General features: G+C 36.1%; 1 protein-coding gene across 2 annotated transcripts; it reads right to left on the reverse strand.

Moving 5' to 3' along the window:
- Positions 1-2079: 2079 nt before the first annotated feature.
- Positions 2080-21326, reverse strand: slc35b3.S (solute carrier family 35 member B3 L homolog). 2 transcript variants are annotated; one of them, NM_001088791.2, is given in 10 exon segments: positions 2080-2960; positions 4481-4550; positions 5585-5696; positions 5850-5942; positions 6108-6205; positions 8831-8938; positions 10867-11021; positions 11966-12087; positions 13883-14144; positions 15674-15800. In NM_001088791.2, coding segments are annotated over 10 exon segments (1191 nt in total). In that variant the 5' UTR covers positions 15697-15800; the 3' UTR covers positions 2080-2812.
- Between the last annotated feature and the right edge of the window lie 631 nt (positions 21327-21957).

A 21957-nucleotide genomic window follows, 5' to 3' on the forward strand; every position in this document is an offset into this window, starting at 1 on the left:
AGTGGGTAGAGGAGTTTCTTCCTGACTGAGTTCCATTCAAGTAATAGACTATCTTTTAGGCATACATTGATGGTACTGATTGTGGCATCGGATGATACAAAGAAAGAACAGTTAATGTGGGTTCTGTCAATTTCACATTGGCGCTTGCCAATTTAAATGTCTTAAAGTGAATGTAAAGTCTTCCTAATAAGTTAAAGGGGAACTATCGTGAAAATTAATTCAGCATACTGAAATAAGAAAACTTTGTAAATACAATTAAATATTCTGCATCATTTCTGAAATAAGTTTATGTTCACTAGCCCTCTCTCAGCATCTGTTTCTCTTCATTATCTCTTCATGCAGCAGTTGGGTATCAGATAGTTATTGACAGTTAGATCCAATATATCTAATAGGGGGGCTTCCGTTCCTAGTAGATGAATTAGATGAATTATACATTTATTTTATTCTTACGTTTGTTGAAATCAGTCCATTTTCCTCAGTCAGTGCCTTGCTTCGTTTCTGCTGTAACTCGATCACTCTCCGACTGCTCGGTCCCATGTGCGTAGCAGGAGCCAATCGAAGCCAAGCAAGCATGTGTATTCTCTGTTCCAACTGGCTCTGGCTGCAGTGAGATAAAGGGATGGCCGGCGACTGCCTACATTTCTAGAACAGCTGAAGTAGGGCTGGTCCTTTATCTTCACAACAGTAAGGTTAAAGTAAATGTATGTTGCAAAGTTGTTTGTTTTTAGGGATTGTATCAGAATCTCTTAACTTAAGAGGAAGATTTTACATCCCCTTTAATTTTGTTCCCTTTCTAGTAACCCATAGCAGCCAATCAGTAAGTGCTTAGTTGTTTGAAAACAAACAATTTATTGGTTGCTATGGGTTACTAGATTTGTGAAAGTCACACTTAATACATGTACCCAAATGCGCTTTTAACCATGCAGTGTCAAAAGCTCTCAGACTATTTTATATAATTAGGCTACTATGTTGCATTTTATCAGGGACCCCCTTAGCTGATACAATTACAGACATATTAAAACACTGTTATTTTAGCACACACTTCCAATGATTCTGCCATTACCCTAAATCTCACTTCAACTGGGCCATTATAAATATCTGTCCTCTTCCTTAACAGCCTTCAGGGTGGGAACCCTTGCTGCTGATTTGCCATCCCACTAGAGTCCCATATTTTGGAAGACACTTCTCAAGCCTCACCTTATTAGACGACTTCCCACAAGAATCAGTACTGGTCACAAGAATATTTAGGCCAGAAAGTTGCATATGAGAAAGACTACAGACTTAACAAATGCATTTGAGCTTGTGATCAAATCATAGCATATGCAGTGAAATGAAAATACAATGCCTAATAAAATCTAATAAAATAATATCAGACCATTCACAGCATAGTTACAGTTTGCCATTTTAGAGATGATGTACACATAAAAAAGCAACAATGGTATAAATTCTGCCTTACAAAAATGAATCTAAAACAATGCACACAGACACACACAATCTTAAACAAATAATTATACATTACATTTCTGTAGTTTGGCCATTCGGCAAAAAGACTAAATCATTAAACATCCCACCGTATTGCAAACTACCAGGCTCATTTAATAAACAATGAGCATATTTGCACATGGGCAGGAACCCCCAGTAACCAGTAATTTAATTTTTTAGCCAGCTGTAGGTCAAATTATGAAAATCAAACTTTCCCAGTGTTTATAAATAGCCATCAGCCAAATCAGATTCACAGATAGAGAAACATCAGTGTAGTAGGACTACCAAAAAACCCTTGCTCCAATAGAAGCTATTGCCTCTGTATTATACATTCAGCCAATCCATACAACCACTAAGAGATCTGCTCATGGCTGGTTTGAAAGGACTTTAAATTAACCACAAATTCCTTTAAGACATCATAGATTTCATTTGATATATTTTTACTGTACTCTACAGGTATGGGACCTTTATCCAGAATGCTCGGGACCTGGTGTTTTCCCAGAAAAGGGATCTTTCTGTAATTTAGATCTCCATGCCTTAAGTCTAAAAATATTTTAAACATTAAATAACCTAATAGATTTATTTTGCCCCCAATAAGGACTAATTATATCTTAGTTTTGATCAAGTACAAGGTACTGTTTTAATATTATAGAAAAAAAGGAAATCATTTTTAAAAATGTGATTTTATTAACATGGAGTCTGTGGGAGCTGGCCTTCCTGTAATTTGGAGCCTTCTGGAAATAGGGTTTCTGGATAACAAATCCAATACCTGTATTAACAAACTTCCTACGTGTTATGTAAAAAATGGCAACACTCAGTGTAATAAAAAGTAATGCACAATTTGAATGCAGTTGGCTGAGAAACTTTTCTTTGTAAAACAAATATGATGCAAACTTACATACAGTGCCTGTTGAATGTACTTGAAGGTCCACATTTTAATATATCTATATGCAATTTCTCCATTCAAAATATACAGCCTTGAAACAATGATTTTAGACTTTGGGTGAAATATTAAAATCATTTAAAAAATGTAATAAAATGTAATGGTCCCTTCTGTGTGTACCTCTACATAGAGAGAGTACAGATGCCTGCAGTAAAGAAGTCCACAAGATATCACAATAAGCAAACTGTCCAAAGTCAGAGGAGGGGTAGAATGGCTCCTTTTGCCCTGAAAGAACAGTTTGTACTCATTAGCAGTAACAGTCAGGCAATGTGCCTTCAACATCTCTATAGATTATCCATATTCCCCTTGGAAAAATATAATCATTTAATGATTTTTGTAATAATATTAAAAAGAAGCTTTAAAAAAAATATATAAAACCCAAAATATTTATACAGTTTGTGAGAACGTCCTTGTTTTTCCTTCAGGACCTTTCTTCAAAAGGGCGAGAATTTGGGGAAGTTTCATCTTATCCATGTTCTTGCTGTAGACATTTAAAAATATTCCAAGCACAACCAACAAGCCAGACCACACATACCTGAAAAAGCAAAGTGTAGTATAGCAAACATTAGTCTGTGTTATAATCTTGTTCAAAAGCAGTTCACAAGCACAGTTTGTAGTATAAAACACAGCCAGCAAATACTTCACTGATAAAAAAGAGGGAAGATGGAAAGAGTAATGGGTAAACTTCTATGAAGGCCTCACTGCACATTGGACTGGCTAAAAAACACTGATAGTGCCCAGGCGGATGTCAGATACTCCTGGTCAAGATGCTTTCAGATTTATCACAGCTAGTAAATAAAAAGGTGGTGGGACCCTGGGACATTATCCTTGAGGAGAGAAATGGCATATGTAATTTTGGGGAGAGAAGACGTGTAGTTTTGGTGGGACCCTGGGACATTATTCTTTAAAGAAGTAGCTGGCACATGGAATTTATAAAGAAGGGAAAGCTAGCATTTGAATATGGAGGTAGAGAATATAAAGGGAGAGCTGGCACATGAACTCTGGGTGAGAGGGAAAGCTGGCTCAAGATCTTGTGTGGGAGGAGGGAGGAAGGTGGTACATCGATTTTGTAGGAGAACATGAATCAACTACCAGTCTGAGAGGTATGGGACTTGTCATCCATAATGCTCGGGACCTGGGGTTTTCCGGATAAGGAGTCTTTCCGTAATTTAGACCTTAAGTCTACCAATGATAATATCAACATGAATTAAACCCAAAAGGCTTGTTTTGCCTCCGGTAAGGATTAATTATATTCTAGTTAGGATCAAGTACAAGCTACTGTTTTATTTTTACAGAGAAAAGGAAATTATTTAAAAAACAAAAACTTAATTATTTGATGATAATGGAGTCTATGTGAACTTTCGGGATAACGGGTTTCCGGATAACGGATCCCATACTTGCACCGTAATTATTCGGTTTTGTCATTTGAATTTAAGCTGCAAAATGACTGTTGGTTGACAATGTGGTTAAGTTTTATTACAGTTAGGTTGAACCACACCAATTGTGAGCAGTAGGAGCTTATGATGCACTGCTTATTGCAGGATTTTTGCAAAGGTGGCAGCTCAGCAAGGAAGGTTGACTGGTGAGATGAAGACACTGAGGATCTGCAGCTTAGATACTGTATGTCACTCTCTCATGCAAAATGGATATTGTAAATCCAACTGCATTTTAAAAAGATATAAGAAATCACCAAGAAGGTCTATGACTATATAAAAGCATAAACAGTGAGGGTAAGTTTTTTTATAAAGGTCTCAAAACTTGTGTGATTTTGACATCTTATTACAAATTACATTTTTACATTACAAATGATTAAAATATACATAAATGACATGTCACCTTAGAGATCCATGAACTGTAGGTTCCATTACCTTATAGGGTCATGGAACTCCAAGGTGACATAATATCATTATATTTTATAATAGGTGGGGAGGCTATTTATTTGGCTGGATATTGTGCTGATGAGATCTATACAAAAATACATTCACAGATAACACATATACACACATAAATACATTTCAAATCTGAGGCATTTGAAACCAAAGAGAAATAACTTACTGAAAAGTAAATGGTTTAGCAAAAAACATGAAGGAGAGAACAATTGTCATAGCTTTTCTTCCAGTGGTTACTGTAGGAAAACAACAAATAGCAAATTAAAAATGGGAGCTATGAGAAACAATAATAAAATAAACATTTTAAGTTACAGAAATTTTCAGTTGACAATACCATTACTCATTACTTGGCTCATTTAGTATCAAGAAGCACAAAAATGGGCTCAGAGCTGCAACTCTTATAATGTGCTTGCACCAACTTGAACTACTCTGTATTAGCATGCATTTGCCAGTTGTGCCATGAGGCACTCTTAAGGTGACCATCTCTCCCTGATACACCCAACAATCGGATCATAACGACAGGTATATGGGCGGTCAGATCGCAAAACTGCATCAACGAACAGATCCAACGAGATTTTTACCCCTGCCCGATTAACATCTGCCGACTTTCGTCCAGATATCGATTGGGGCAGCCCATCGGAGGGCCCCATATACGGGCCAATAAGCTGCTGGCTCGGTCTGTCTGCAGCTTTTATTGGCTGGTGTATGGCCAGATTAAGAGAGTCATGTTCTTAACACCTTACTAAATTTATCAGGCAGTAAGTACAGGGCTCTCCAAATGATGCACTTGTAGGTGCTCAGTGTTGCATTAGTTGCACTGTACTTAATCAAAGGGTGTGCAAGTACATGTCCATTTGCCACCTGTCTGTTGACTCTTCCTCCAAAGGTGCTCATCTGTGTACAAATAACTGAACTAGTGAAACCATTGCATTTAGGCTGTATTTCTGCGAGAAAATGTTGCAAAAGGCTAAAAAGCATGCCAAATTGATTGTTTGCACTTCAACTTTAGTGCATTAAAAAAAAAAACTGGTATTTCCCTGTAACACTACCTACTAGTTTTACTCAGCATCGTTCACAACATTTTGATGTAAAGACCTACTGTAGAAATGACAACTTTGGCCCACACTATTTGGTTTAATATTTGTGCCTGAAATCACATAAGAAGCAGGGACAACAAAATAATCCCCAGGGTAAATTGGTGAGCTTACTTTATATGTCACATTATGTTACAGTAATTATGTGGTTGATATAATTTGTCCAAGACCCATACCTGTGACTGCAACGAGAGCACCAAAAATCTTAATCAAAGCAAGTACAAAGGAGATTCCAAAATAGCCAGTTAAAGAGAAAAAGAATGCATATCCGTAGGTTTGGAATGGATGCTGAAAAACAGGAAGGTAGGATTACTGGAGTACTAAATGCAATCTTTTGCCTAATCCTTCTTTTAACAAACAAGAAATAAATAACCAATAATATGATGGTTAGAGTTTTCCTAAACTTGTATAAATGTACAGTATGTGCATTTTTATACATACCATAGAGCAGAATGCTGTTGCAGAACCAAGTCCACTAGTAATGCTCAATCCTAGCAAAATGTAAACAAATCCTATAGAATAGGAGTACAGGACCTGAAACCAATAGTAATACAGATCATGTTACATTGAATATGGAAAATGGACCCTGTTATAATAAGGATAATATCTGCTCACATTTTAGCAGATATGTGGCTGTGTAGAAGTAACATATAAGCATTTAATTTTATATAGGAGTAAAAAAACATCATATTCGTTTACCATTTCTGAATTGGATCCATTGTGCAGTTTCATTGCCTTTTCTTGAACATTTCCAATAACAGCATCAGCACAAAGCGCCAGTGATATTAGCAATACACCTTCAGAAAAAAAAATGGTGTCACATGATCTGCATAATTTATTATTATGGCTATATTTACTGTATTACTGAATTGGACAAAACATTTTTCGATCCCCTTAAGACCACTTGAATTTATGTACTTGATTAAGGTTTTGGATTTGGTTCGGCAAGGCTCTTGGACTTGGCTAAATCACTTTTTTTCCCCTTTTGCACACTAATTTTTATATGAAAATTAGGGTTCAGATTTGGGATTCAGCAGAAATCCAAAATGGTAGGTAGTACGGATCACCTGACGAAGGGGTACATATATATATATATATATATATATATATATATATATATATATATATATATATATATATATATATATATATATATATATATATATATATATATATATATATATATATATATATATATAAAATGACCATTCCTCTTTAAGATGGGAGCACTTGCCCAAGTGCAGAATAAGGAATATGCTCTGTGAATAAAAAACAATTCAACTTGATTTTTATGATAAGAATACTTGGCTGAGACAACATAAGATTATGTTTTGTTTATACTTGCTGAATACTTCTGCTTCCTTTAGGCAAAAATGTCATCTGAATAGATTTGTCCCTCACATTGTTCAAAGGAATCTGATTAAATTATGTAAGTAGCGCTTCAGCTGAAATCAGACTAGTTTATGTATCAATGTTTCTGAGAAATTTATGAGTAAAAGTCAAGTGAAGTCAATTTGGCATTTAGTAACTAGCATCCAAACTGCTACCCGTAGGCAACAGAATCCTTAAGAATTTTTCATTTGAAAGTTAATATAAAACAGAGAAAGTCCCATGTATTCTGAAAGCCTCAGTGCCTGGAAGACTTTTCGCTGGTTTATGCATTTACCCATGCATATGCTAGTGTCAATATTCATTTAGCATATGTTACCTTACATGCCGCCTCGGAAAAGAAAAATGTGGCAATAAAGACAGAATTTGGGCTGCTTTGGCTTAATGTCATTGTCACGTTCCATATTAATTAATAGGAATAGAGTTAATATGGTTAAACATTACACAATGTATATATCTATATCTGTCTGTCTGTCTGTCTATCTATCTATCTATCTATATAGTGATATGTATTCTGACAAATGTCTTATACAGGGTCAAACTGCAATTTCCATTCATTACTTTCCATAGTACATCAATGAAACCATCAGAAATGGTGGAAAAACATAAAGGAATCATATTAATTTATTCTATTACACCTTCTATATATAGGGGAGCTTGAACGTTTGTGATCACTTTTGAATCCCTCCAAAAAATAAATGAATAAGAATTATGTTTTTGACTCATTTGTTTAACTGGGTTCTCATTATTTAGTTTTAGAACTTATTTGAAAAACACAATTTGTTTTAGATCATTTTTACGTGATCTAAAACAAAATATTCAATTTGAAAGGGTTCAAAAACTTTCAGGCACCCCTGTATATTATAGAACATGTAATTATCCAAAAGGAAGGATTGTCCTGGTGCAGTAATAAACAAAGGCTTGGATACAGTATTATGGAGGTAACTGACCTATAACTGCCAGTATTTCCAATGTTGCAAAGGAATAATGTGAATTATAGTTATACAAAAGCTGCGGGGCAGAATATGGCCATCCCTATGCATCACATTAGTACAATAATAATAATATTTTAGTGTATTACGGTATAATAATGCCATGGCTTTTTTCAGACAATGATATGGAAATAGCTAAGCATATTTTCCCTTGTGTTCTCCTATGCAAACGATAACTATTCTACATGGCCAATTACATATTTGCTATGCTAACATGAGCATAGAATTACAGCTTCTCTACAGCAAGGCTTATAAATATTTGAGTTAATCAACCAAGGAAATCAGTTTTACATGTGAAACTATAAGCAATAGACCACTTTTTGTGGCCAAAATGCCACACACTAGCCCAATTCACTTATTCATTATGGTTATCTATTAGCCTTATGGCACAGACGAGCAGCTACCATTCAAATACAAAGTGGTCCATATTTTAAGGAGAAATACATAAGCACCATGATTCCGAAATGTATATAGGGAAGTGATTTAAGACATTTGTTGGAGTTGTGTTGCTCTCCCCCCACCCGACGAGACAAAATATTATGTGTGCCACAAACATATTTAAAGGTTACGAATCTCCCCCTTAATGCTGCAGATATAAGTTCAGGTATGGGACCTGTTATCCAGATTGCTTGGAACCTGGGGTTTTCCGGATGACGGATCTTTCCCTATTTTGGATTTTCATACCTTAAGTCTACTAGAAAATCATGTAAACATTAAATAAACCCAATAGGCTGGTTTTGCTTCCAATAAGGATTAATTATATCTTAGTTGGGATCAAGTACAAGGTACTGTTTTATTATTACAGAGAAAAAGGAAATAATTTTTAAAATTTGGGTTACTTTGAAAAAATGGAATCTATGGGAGATGGCCTTTCCATAATTCAGGACTTTCTGGATAAAGGGTTTCCGGATAAAATATCTCATACCTCTCATGAAGCCATTCTAGTTAGGAAAATTGTTTTTTTTTGCACATTTTGTATTCTGTACAGTACTTTGTTATTCAGATTCATACTTGTTTGTACATGTAAATGTACCTACATACCTGTTAAGTTGAAATTGGGTGCAACTGTGCTATCAGCTAGTGTAAACCATATAAGTCCAGCACTCATACAGACAGCTGCAGCCACATCTGCTACATTATAGCGCTTTCCTGTTTAAGATACAAAGAAAGGACACATTAGTAGATGGTAGAACACTGAAGATTCAAATCAAAGAGACTGTAATATTTTTTTTAAATTTAATCTTTTTTTATTAAGTATTTCTATTTAGATGCTCTATTGTCCCCCTGACATTCTAAATTTCAAACTGCTTCCTGGTTGCTAAGGTAATAACATTGAAGTATAAGTGTTTAAGTGTCTGTGGTCCTCAGGAACTAAGGCAAATAGATCTGTATCTTAAGCCTTTCAAATTTTATGCTATAACCAAACACTGCACCACCAATACAGGTGTGTTCAGAATAATAGCAGTCTGAAATCAATAACTGGATCAATCGCTGTTTTTGGTAGAAATTATATTGCTACATGGCAAATAATTTACTATAGTAGGTATAGTAGAGTAATAGAAAACCAAAAGACCGAACAGTCATGCTGCTGATTCTGTGAAATTGAATAATTAAAGGAATTGTTCAGTATAAAAATAAAAACTGGGCAAATAGATAGGCGGTGCAAAATAAAAAATGTTTATGTAATCGATTAAGGCTGGAGTGAGCGGATGTCTAACATAACAGTCAGAAGTCTACTTCCCACTTTGCAGCTCTCATGTTTTCCACTGATTGCTTTTTAATTTGAGCTGCATGCTGGGGATCAATTGCAAACTCACTGAACAGTTATGTACCATGTGCAAATAATAGCAGTGAGGTCATCATTCTGTGAAAAAACAGAATCAGAAAATGACGGCCCTTATTTTAAGAAGGAAGGTAGCAAATGTTGTGCATGCTGGTTATAGTGCATTTATCTCGGAAAGTAAAAATGGGTTGTTCCAAACATTGTTCAGAAGAACAGCGTCCTTTGATTAAAACTTTGATTGGAGAGGGGAAAACATATAAAGAAGTGCAAAAAATTATAGGCTGCTCAGCTAAAATGATCTCAAATGGTTTAAAATGGCAAACAAAACCTGAAAGATGTGGAAGAAAACTACCAATCGCGAATGTATAGAAGAACAGCCAAATGATTGACTTGGCCAATGATCAGCTCCAGGAAGATTTAAGTTACCTGTAAGTACTGTTACAATTAGAAGATGCCTATGTGAAGCCAATGTATTGGAAAGAAGCCCCGCAAAGACATGTGCTGAAGAGGTTACAATTTGCCAAAAAAAAAACCATTGGCTGGCCTAAGGAGAAATGGTACAATATTTTGTGGACTGATGAAAGCAGGATTGTACTTTTTGGGCCCTGAATTCAAGCCACAGTACACAGTGAAGACAGGGAAGCGTGGTGGCACAACCATCATGGAAAGGAAAGCAAAATCTCAAACATTCACTGCATAAACTGAAAAATGTTTGAGTTTGTAAAGAAGAATGCAGATACTGCAATTTTTTAGAACAGCCTAATATTCCCTTTGATTTGGAATAGAATGTGCAGTGTTCACAATGCATTTGCGTGTGTAGAAATAAAAGCTATTATATGGATTTTGAGCTTTATTTACTATTTTAAACACACTGCTATTATTCTGAACACAACTGTATATTCATTAGATACAACTGTATGCAGCAATATGAATTACTGTTTATTGACAACATAATAAAAGTATGTAAAAATATGTATCTACGTTAACACATTTTCATTTTGCCAATGAAATGTGCCGACATGACCGAAAGCCTGCGGGAGCATGCACAATGGGGCCTAGTCAGGAATTGGATTCAAATGCGCATACTCCAGTGTTGAGACCACAAGAGAATGTGAATGGGCAGAAGATGAACTCCCCTGCACTTCTCTGCATTTTAGGGTCAGGTTTTTTTCCAGGGGCTTCTTTTTGACTAATGCACAGTGTGAGAGCGGAGGGGGACAATGGCAGGCAGTTAATGGGGGCTGTTGTTACTAGCAGGGGTTAGTTCTCCTTTAAATTCAAGAAATATACCTACCTTGAATAAATATCCCTCCAATCATGACAGGGATCAGTTTACAGCATTTGAAAATAACCTGAGTAGGATAATTGAGATATCCCAGGGAAGTGTTTGACAGACCCATTGTAGCCACAGTTAGGAAAGCTATAATCATGTAGGTTTTTGCAGGTATTCTGTAAAAATGGAAAGAAATAAAATCTCAAAAAAGATGACAAATGCACTTCAACATTTGTTCTAAGCAATATATATTATCAGAAAAGATAGTCTTATACTAAAGGTATGTAATGTCAGCTAATTATATTGGTAATTAGGCCCTGGTTGCACAGAGCATTGGCTCCACTTTTCTCTGCTTATATTTACATATAGACAGGTGGAGAGAAGCAGATCCACTCACTTACACAGCTCCATATAGCTGCACTGACAGGCACAGCATCCACCTGAGTGCAAATACACTAGCAAAAATTGACTTGAAAATGCCTTTCAAATTTTGTGCACAATCTACTTTGCACATATATGATCACAGACGGAAGCTGTGCCTGACACTGCAGCTATACAGAGCTGTGAAAGAGAGCAGATCTGCTCCTCTTCGCCTGCCTAAAAAACACAGGTGGAGAGAATTGCAGCCAACACTCTCTGTAAACAGGAACTTAAAGGGATTGTTCACCTTTACATGAACTTTTAGTATGAGGTAGAGCGTGATATTCTGAGACATTTTGCAAATTTAGCTTTTTATACAGCAGCTCTCCAGTTTGCAATTCCAGCAATCTGCTCGCAAGGGTCCAAATTACCCTAGCAACTATGCATGGATTTGAATAAAAGACTGCAATATTAATAGGAGAGGGCCTGAATACAGAGATGAGTAGTAATAAGTAGCAATAACAATACATTTGTAGCCTTACAGAGCATTTGTTCTTTAGATGAGGTCAGTGACCCTCATTTGAAAGCTGTAAAGAGAAAAAGAGAAGGCAAATAATTCAAGAACTATACAAAAGAAAAAATGACGACCAAATGAAAAGTTACTTAGAATTAGCTATTCTATAACACATTAAAAGTTAACTTAAAGGTGAACCATCCCTTTAAATATAACTGATAGACGTGACATTGTTGATTGAGATACCTTCTTCGTTTATCCTGCGTCAGTTGAAGTTCTACTAAGCCAAAGGCGGAGTAATATCCAAATTGCACTAATGTCAAGTACCATCCAAAGGGTTTAAATCCTTCCACTGAAAAGATCAGCTCCTAAATAAGAAACATGAGCATTATAAGACATGTTAGAACTAAAAGCCTGGAGCAAAGACTTCCCTTTACTAAGTATTATATACAGTACACTGAAACCAAAGCTACATTACATGTTTGTAACTCTCATATGAATTGTTAGCCATGTGCCCAGTTGCACATACATCACTTTCAAGTGCCCGCCAGAATTGTGCCATGCTTAAAATGTGATGGCAAAAGGATAATGGTGTGACACTGTTATATTCTATTCTTGAAGAAGTGGACAGGCCCAGGGAAAAAAAAAACAACTTAATTCAATGTGGATTGCCTACCCCTTACTGAATAAACATTACCCTGTTCTTTTTATGAATAATAATAATAACTGTCCAATATACATTAAAGAATGTAATGCTATTTGTAAATGTAATTGTTATTGAAAAAAAAATACCATATTCTGGTTATTTCAATTTTCCTCTAGGTTTTTTAATAATTTGGCTTCTGTTACACTGTTTCAGGAATTAGAACCAGTACTTTAAAGAATATCAACCTACAACTTAAAAAACACAAAAAATTGTTGATAGGTGTATATTAAAAAGATTCTTAGATTTACGTTTCTTTCATTATGCATAACACACATTTTTTCATACTTTATAAACAGAAAACAATGACTATATTTCTATAATAAAAGTATTGCAATAGCACACAGTAAAGTGAGTAAAGTGTATTTTGATGAACAAGGCATTTTTATTTTATATCTGCAGGATGAGGGGTGGGATTAGGCACTTCAAACTTTTGACATACTGAACAGAAAACACAACTCACCAAAAAGCAGGAGAACTAAGCAAAAACAAGTTTAAAGATGGAGGCATATATTCTATTCTAGGTAAAAATCTCATCAGATCCGTAATAATCTTATTAGATCTTACTAGTGTATTATAGCCATATGACCTAAATATCATATGGGATTTGGACAAGAAAATGTGATGCTTTGGTTTCCCAGTTTAGCATTCAATAGCAGCATATTTTCCAGTGACACTTTTGGGAAACCCACATATCTGTAATGGGAAGTGATATATGGAAGGTAGCGAAGATTCAATCACTGCTACCGTCATTTTTAAAGGTATTATGCTTCAAATTAATATACACAGTATGTATACTTTTATTTAGCAAAAGGGGACATATATCAAACATAAATTAATGTAATATTGCTCTTTTATAAGTTTTTTTTTTTTCGATTTTATATAAGTAGTTCTTGCACTCATAATATCATGAAACATAACCGGAGCACAACCTGCATTGGCAACTAATGGGCATAATGGCAAATACGCCAATCCCCAAAAAAGGAAGCATCTCTTAACACTTATCTGATCAGTTTCCAGCTTGTGAGACACAGTGTGACAGAACTTATCAGAAAGACATGAAGGGATGCTTAAGGGAAATGTGCATTTGCCTACGTCGATTATTGCTATTTTCTCTATTTTATTACAGAATACTTACAGTTGCTGTTGAAACGTAATGGAATATGTATTAACACCTGCAACCTAGTGTTCCTAGAATAACATACAAATACTAAGGGTTTCTGGAAAGGCAATTTTTTTGCCTGGGTAAATACACAATACCCAACAATAACTATGTTTAAAATTGTCATCCTTTTTTGTATTTAAAAATGTTATACTCTTCTTGTGCAAAACAACAAAAAACAAGGTCATGAATAACCTGATTAAAAAATGCATCACATTGCGTAGTCAAACACTACAGCCAGTTTACAATACATTTATGTCAAACACAAATCCAGAGAAAGAGAGAAATAATGCCTTACCTGTAAATATCCATATATTAAATAAAAAACAAAAACTCCGGAAACACAAATAAAAAATTGCACAGTCTTTTGAAACTGGCTGAGATTGATTCCAAGCACCCGGATATCATCTACAGATTTAATATGCGGTGACATTGTGTCAGATTTTGAAGGGATGCTGATGGATATATATTTTCTTGAGTTGCTGAATTTCAGGTCCATGGTTTCAGATTGGGTGGTATCAGATCCTTTCAGATCTATTGCCTCCTGCCCCTCTGAGGCTCTGGGAAAAAAAGGTAAAATATATTAGTGGAACCAGTATTACAGATCTAGTAAAGCTTTATAGTTGCAATGATTTCTCATCAAGATCTATAAAACAGTATTAAAAAAAGTATATTAAAAATAGAACAGTTCTTGGTGATGTTATTAGTTAAAATCAGTGCCATATGTTGTCAGGTGTATGAGATAATGGACTGAAACCTGAGTAGTATAATAAATAATGTAGCACTTTTGTAGATTAATTAGGATATGATCTGTGTAAAATCACTAAACTTTAGCCAGTTGTTTTTTTTTGTTTTTGTTTTTATCAGTGATTCTTGGGAAACATTATTATTTAAACATCAGTCAGGTGACCCACAAGATGGTAACATTAGAAAATGTTTGCAATTAAAGAAACTATTCTGTCTTAGGGGAAAAATGCAGTAATCATGGGATTGTAACTGGCCCTAACTCTTACCCAATTAAAACAGCAAGAAAGGTTTTATTATATCCAGTCATTTTAATTAAGAAGTAGGCGGAAAGCTCTCACTGCTAGGTAGGTCTATGACAGCTGTATGTACAACAGTGTACTGATACACAGCAGCTGATAAATTTAAGGCCCTCACAAACACAAGGCCAAAAAATTCAGATGCTGTAGAGCAAATGATTAGATTTATATTAGTGAAACATTTTTGTCAACATAGCCTTCAAACAGAAAGATAATTTAGGTATAACGATGCATTCAAGACTTATGCCACATTCACTGACATCAGCTCTGTGCAAAATGCAACTCTCAAAACAAGAACCAATATCCACATTTATACATAACCAACTGTACCATGCACCAAAAGGGCCATCTATATGTGGAGCAATTTGCATTGTCCCAACAACATTCTTATTCACAGGTCCCTTTGCATGCAATCTCATTTGTGATATTTATATGGACTCTACAAAAAAAATTGTAAATAGAAAGATAAACTTGATTATAATAATTTGCAGGGAACAATCATGCCTTCACAAAAATATATATGCTGTATAACAGAAGCTATATAACAGAAGATGCATTTGGGTTGCTACATAATAAATAAATAAAATATGTAGCTAGGGAGGCCCCTGTTATTTGGGGGGGATCCAAAAAGCCATAACTTCTGGTTGTAGCCCTGTATTCAATGCTAGAATTGATAGTTGGCATTTGCATGCACAAATTGGCAAGCGCATGCATAAATTGGCAAGTGCATACATTATCATGTATTGTGACAACAGATTTGTTGCCTCCTTAGAGCTGAGTTGGGGAGCTGGCACAAGAGCTTGCCATTCACAGCCTACATGAGAAGTGCTGCATGTGTCAATAGGAATCATGAGGTATGAGATTGTGCCAATGGATATGATCAATGAACAAGAACAGGTGTGTATACTGGAAATTCCAGAGTCTAACAAATATAGGGTTCACCATTAGGATACCCCTAAAGCATTACAAAACAAAAATGGTAGCACACAGTTGATGATGTTGCACAGAGTAAGAAGCCGGTTGGCTGGATCCCATCCCTCACTCACACTCTCTGTTTATCTTTCAGCATTGGAAGCGCATCTCTAAACCAGCCCGCCGCTGTCAGTGCCACCCATGGGTGCAGCTGTTCCGGGGCCTCGGGAAAGCAGGAGCAGTAACAGCCCGGCCACTATGCAGCGCAAAGGGAAGACACAGTGCTGATTCTACCTATGGAACACTAAGGCTGACAACCATTTCCGCGTTGGTGACTTTAGGCTGCGTAGACGTGTTTGCGTCACAGGGCTGGAGGGGGAAGGGGGCGTGGCCGCGCCGCTGGGTTGGCAGCTACTTATGTTACGTTTTGTTAGTGTGTGTTTTACAGAATAACCGCGATTAGTCGCTTTCAAATTAAGATTTGTTTGAAAAAAGCGTGTGGTTTATTATGTATGAGTTTTAGGAGTGTGTAATGTGAGCGGTCAGACTCATGAGGCTGGACAAGTTGCTATGCAGGACTTCAGGGCTGGTTACACGTCTCACCTGTGCCGGTTCTTGTTTCCGGAAGCTGATATGAATCTACTTCAAAAACCATATTGTGTCCCCAGAATGTGTGATTATCAGAAAGCCCACCAAAAAATCAGTGTCCCCGAAAGAAAGTGTTCTGCAATCATACACGGTGATCAGCTCTCTCATTGCCATCACTCTGGTTGTGCACTGATTATTGCTTCCCTAGTCTATAGCCTGTTGGGGCCCAATGTGATCAGGGGCTCATGGAGCTTTTTTATTCAATCTATTCTATTTTATTTATTCTTATTTGCACTGTTGGGCACACAAGGGGGCACATTTACTTAGAGTGAAACTTAGAGTGAAGCTCGAGTGAAGGATTAGAATGAAAAATACTTTGAATTTCGAATTATTTTTTTGGCTACTTCGACCATCGAATTGGCTACTTCGACTACGACTTCGAATCGAACGATTCGAACTAAAAATCGTTCGACCATTCGATAGTCGAAGTACTGTCTCTTTAAAAAAAACTGCGACCACCTACTTCGCCACCTAAAACCTACCGAGCACCAATGTTAGCCTATGGGAAAGGTCCCCATAAGCTTTCTAAGGTTTTTTTGATCGAAGGAAAATCCTTCGATTGATGGATTAAAATCCTTCGAATTGTTCGATTTGAAGGATTTAATCGAACGATTTCTCCTTCGATCGTTCGCACGAAGCATATGCGGTAAATCCTTCGACTTCGATTTACGAAGTCGAAGGATTTTACTTTGAGGGTCGAATATCGAGTTAACCCTCGATATTTGACCAATAGTAAATGTGCCCCCTAGGGGTGCCACCTTTGCTGATGGCTAAACCCGAACACTGGGGCAGGCAGATAACATTGGGGGTGGGGTATTGATGTAGGAACAGACATGATGACATCAGAGGAGGGCACAATGATGTTGGTGGAATTATGACACCAAGGGCAAGGTTATTGCATCACTTACATGCAACTGGCTGGATTTGTATTCACTGTTTATGCCCAGTTCAAAACCACACAGGTGGCAACCTTATCTCTTGCTATAGTCTGCTTGACGTGTAAGCCCAATCGTTTAATTACAGGTATGGGATCTATTATACAGAAATCAGTTATCTAGAAAGCTCTGAAATACAGCAATGCTAATTTAGAAAAAAAACATTCTTATTTTTGATTGATTTGTTGTTTTTTGTATCTGTAATAATAAGAAATGATTGTACTTGATAGTAACTAAGCCATGTTGATGTGAGCATCTTAGTATTTAAATTATTTTCATGTACAGTATTGGCCTGATCATTGTTTGGGTTTCATAAGGCTGAAAACCAAACAGAAAGTTTAGACCCGAACAGGCCTTACAAAAACCGAACTGTTTGGGTCAAAACCGAACAGGTGGCAACCCTAGGCACACCTGCTGGGAGAAGAAGACAGGCCTGGTACATGCATTAGCCTAGCTGCGTACTGATCCAGTGACAGTGACCCAGATTAGAGAGCTCTGGTGCATGTGAGCCTCCAAGGACCCCCTGAAACACCCGTGAGTAGCCCAGATGGGGGGGCCTGTGTGGATGTTGCCTAGGGGACCCACATGTCATTAATCCATCACTGAACGCACATCTGTTTCACCTGTTCACAGACATTTTTAATTCATGGTGGAGACTGAGAATCCAAGGCCAATACAGACAAAGAGGCATCTGTCCTGCACACAATTTATCCCTGCTGCAAAGAGGACACCTTCCTTTAAATGGAGGCACGTTACATGAGGAACACATCAGCCCCATTTTATCTGCATATTCAATAAAACTTCAAAACAATAACACCTAATTTACAGACCGATGCTGTGTCATACTTAGGGTTCCAGCCTGATCAACAACTCCTTTTTAGAAGCCATTTTGGAGTACTTTGTATGTGAAAAAATCCAAACGAATATATATATTTCCAGGGAAATATATGCAAAGGGATCAGCCCCTGTGGCAACAGAAATTAGGAACCAACATAGTGCAATACGTTAACTCAAAATGAGGGGTATCACCAAGTGCTTTAAACTGACTTATTTCAGAAGTGCTCCCCTTTCTCTAATGAGCGTCTAATTAGAGAAAACAAATACTCTAGGGGTACAGGTAAAGAGTAAGGTTTGTGTATATAATTGCATACCCAAAGCAATTAATCTGTTACTACTTTGTATGTGGTTTGTATCCAGGTGATGAAAGAACGTGTCAAATTTAAGGAAATATTTAATTAATGCTTTTTTTCTAACAACAGACACTTTTTTTGCTAAGGGACATTGAAGTGAGCATAAGTTGGTAATTACTGTTTTTTTATTCAACAGTAAAAACTATTGTATGACTTTGGGTCCTTTTAGGGTAAACCGCAATCAGACATAAAAAATATCCAAGGCTTTGCAATTGTATTGAAATATAACCAACGACAGCCTTTTTCTCCTTATTTCACATAGAAAGTGAACCCTTCTCACTGAAGCTGCTCTACATTTTCATGTTATATACATTGTTAACTGTTGTTCCATTCTAGTGACAACACCCAACCCACCTATCCTAGACTGGTTTAACTGGTCTAAGGCTTCAAGTTCACAAACTTCTATTTTGATCCTCCACATAGGGATATATAGTTCTATATGAGTAAATTAAAAAAGCGCAAGGCTATAAAGAAAAATGGTAGGAAGATAAAGGCAGGAGTGATGTGCAAAGAAATGGAGTTTACTGTAAATTCCAAGCCATAAATGGTGCAACAGATACAATTGTAGATAATCCAAAAACAGCCACAAAAACAAGAATAAAAAAAGTTTTTCTTGGAAATTGTCCGCACAGTACTCAAAGTTATTAGAGGTATGGGACCTGTTATCCAGGGATATTTGAGTAATTTGGATCTCCTTACCAGTCTACTAAAAAAATTAATCAAACAAATCAAATAGGATTGTTTCGCTTCCAAAAAGGATGAATTCTTTCTTAGTTTGACTCAAGTACAAGATATGGTACTATTATATTATTACAGAGAAAAAGGAAATCATGTACAAAATGTTGAATTATTAGATTAAAATAGAGTGTAATAGAGATAGCCTTCCTGTAATTCTGAGCTTTCTAGATACTGGGTTTCTGGATACAGATCCTATACAGTACATCTATAAAGGTAATCTACTCGCTTAACAGATAAACATTTGGCTGCGGCACAGCCAGCCTTGTTGTTATAAGTCTCCAAGACAGAGCAGGATTAGTCTATTTACGGTGATGCAAAATGAAAAGAAACACTAAAAAACATGATATAGTGATGGGCGAATCTGACCTGTTTTGATTCACCCATGAATTGTGAAATGCGAAAATTTGGCAGAATGCATTAAAGTCTAAGGGGCGCATGACAATTTTTTTCACCCATTGGAGTCTATGGGTGTCATTTTCACGGCAAAACTTGGCAAAAAAGCTTGCTCATGCTAAGGGGCAGATTTATCAGAGGTCGAGGTGAATTTTTTGTATGGTTTTGTGCACTTTTGTGTACAACTAGAGAATAGTCCAAATTCGATTCACATTTGAAAAAAATTCAGAAATTCAAATATCGAAATTTATCATGTAAAGTCTTTTTAAAAATTCAACTTTGACTATTCGCCATCTAAAACCTGCCGAATTGCTGTTTTATCCTATGGGGGACCTCCTAGAACCTATTTGGAGTCAATTGGTGGACTTTGAAAAATCAAAGTTTTTTTGGGAAAAACATGGAATCGAATTAGATTGATTGCGATATTCCTTTCGATTAGAATTTGGCCAAATACGGACCTATTTGATTGAAAATTGACCTATTCGACCAAAAAAAACCTTCAACTTAATTTTGGTTGGTCTTTTTAAAATTCAAATTTTGAAGTTTTTTCTATTCGAAATTCAACCCTTTATAAATATGCCCCTAAATGTAAACAGCTTATTCACACAATCAAATCCTCGTTAGCAAGCCTCTACATCCTATATTTTGCTGATAGATATACAAAGGCATATTAAAACCTTTAAAATAAATTCAGTTGCTTTATTCCATGCCATTTTCTCATGCGACATAGTCTAGTACCTAGGGGCAGATTTATCAAGGGTCGAAGTGAATTCGAGGGAATTTTCGAAGTACAAAAATTAGAAATTCGAAGTAATTTTTGGATACTTCGACCATTGAATAGGATACTATGACTTCGAATTTACTTAGAATTCGATTCAAATTAAAAATAGTTTGAATATTCGACCAACTTTTATTTGCCAATAAAGTTGCGACAATTGTCGCCTGGAAAACTCAACTTTATCGAATTGTCGTCTGGACAACTCAAATGTATCTAATTATTGAATGAAAACCTGCATCAAGTAGCCTGAAACTCTCAAGAATCATGAAGGCACAAAACATATCCCATTTGTTATAGGGACTATCTGCCATAAAACATAAAGGCTGTTTTTTTTTGCCATTTGTATCCTGCACTGTACTAAGTACCTAAAGTTGTTATTACAATAAAAGATGGCTTTTTGCAAACAGTATATTTTATTTTTTTTGTTATTATTTCTTTTTCTAACATAAAACTAAATTCGAGTTTCAGGGCTTTGAAATAAAAATATCTTAAAGAACACAATTGTTGTGTTTCAATAAAATGTGAGGACAACAAAACATCCAATGTTTTCTACATCTAGAAGAGAGGAAAAACAAATACTGCAACACAATATCACACTTTTCATGCTATTGTTTCAGTTAACAACAGTGTGAGTATTCTGTCCACAATCTGAATAGCAGGTGTGATGTGAAAATATGGGTAACTAAATAGTAAGGTTAGCAGAAAGGAAAGATCAGTAAATCCATTGTTATAAGTTGTACATTTATTAATATATGTTTTATGCCAACATTATGACATGGGTGATGCTATGGGGGCCTGTAAGACCAGTATACAGTATAAATAAAATTAAGCACCCTCAGAAAATGCTGTTTTTATACTTGTTTGATAATGTGAATTTTTACATTTAAAATCCAAGCAGGGAATATGCTATGTAATGTGCAGATTGCGTATGTTGCTTGTTGTGGAATTCATATGTACCTTATAGGTGTGATGGTGGCCTGGCCAGTGTTCTGGTAATTACAGATTTGCTGATTCCTTTCAGAAGATTGTTTTGTATTGCTAGAAGACATTTCCTGAAAAAGCCCGTAAGAAGTAACCAAACAGAGGCTATCCGAAGCTTGGAATTTATTTGTACTTCCTTGTTCTCTTCTTGACACTGTACAGATCAGCTGACAAGGAAATGTTTACCTAAAATAATCTGATATACATCCTGTTTCCCGGTGTTTCAAAAGCCAGACTCTCAGAGCACTAAACCTGCAGGTACAGGAATCTGCGATTGTGAGAGAGAGAGGCAGTGATCCAGGTTTGACAAAGAATACGTCTTATGCATATCTGTTCTGATAAAGATCACAAATGTCACTTCTCAATAGCATTTTCCTTGTGGAACTGAACAAACACAGGCTTGTGTAATTTTGTGAGTCTATATATTCAAGCTGCATTTTCCTTCATTCAGAGTAATTGCTAGCAGGAATTTTAACATATAGTGTGTTCCAGTATCATTTCCTGGTAAGTAGAGTGTTGACAGATCAACCTTGACAATACCACCCAACATTTGAATACAGGTATGGGATCCCTTATCGGAAAACCTGTAATACAGAAAACTACAAATTACAGGAAGGTCATCTCCTATAGACTCTATTTTAAGCAATTATTTCTAAATTTTTAAAAATATTTCCTTTTTTTTTTTACTTGATCGTAATTAAGGTGCATGTATCCATATTGGTGGCAAAACATATTTCATATTTCAATGGTTTTTA

Source organism: Xenopus laevis, chromosome 6S (genome assembly GCF_017654675.1).
Source record: "Xenopus laevis strain J_2021 chromosome 6S, Xenopus_laevis_v10.1, whole genome shotgun sequence".
NCBI classification, from domain to species: Eukaryota; Metazoa; Chordata; class Amphibia; order Anura; family Pipidae; genus Xenopus; species Xenopus laevis.

What these genes read in the sequence shown, in the direction of transcription:
- slc35b3.S (XM_041567059.1), bottom strand. Translation starts at nt 21,270, where the DNA reads ATGTCTTCTAGCAATACAAAACAATCTTCTGAAAGGAATCAGCAAATC. An exon ending in TAATATATGGATATTTACAG is followed by an intron (nt 12,088 to 13,882) that starts GTAAGGCATTAT and finishes TTTCTTATTTAG; the next exon opens with GAGCTGATCTTTTCAGTGGA. An exon ending in TGCTCTCGTTGCAGTCACAG is followed by an intron (nt 4,551 to 5,584) that starts GTATGGGTCTTG and finishes GTTTTCCTACAG; the next exon opens with TAACCACTGGAAGAAAAGCT.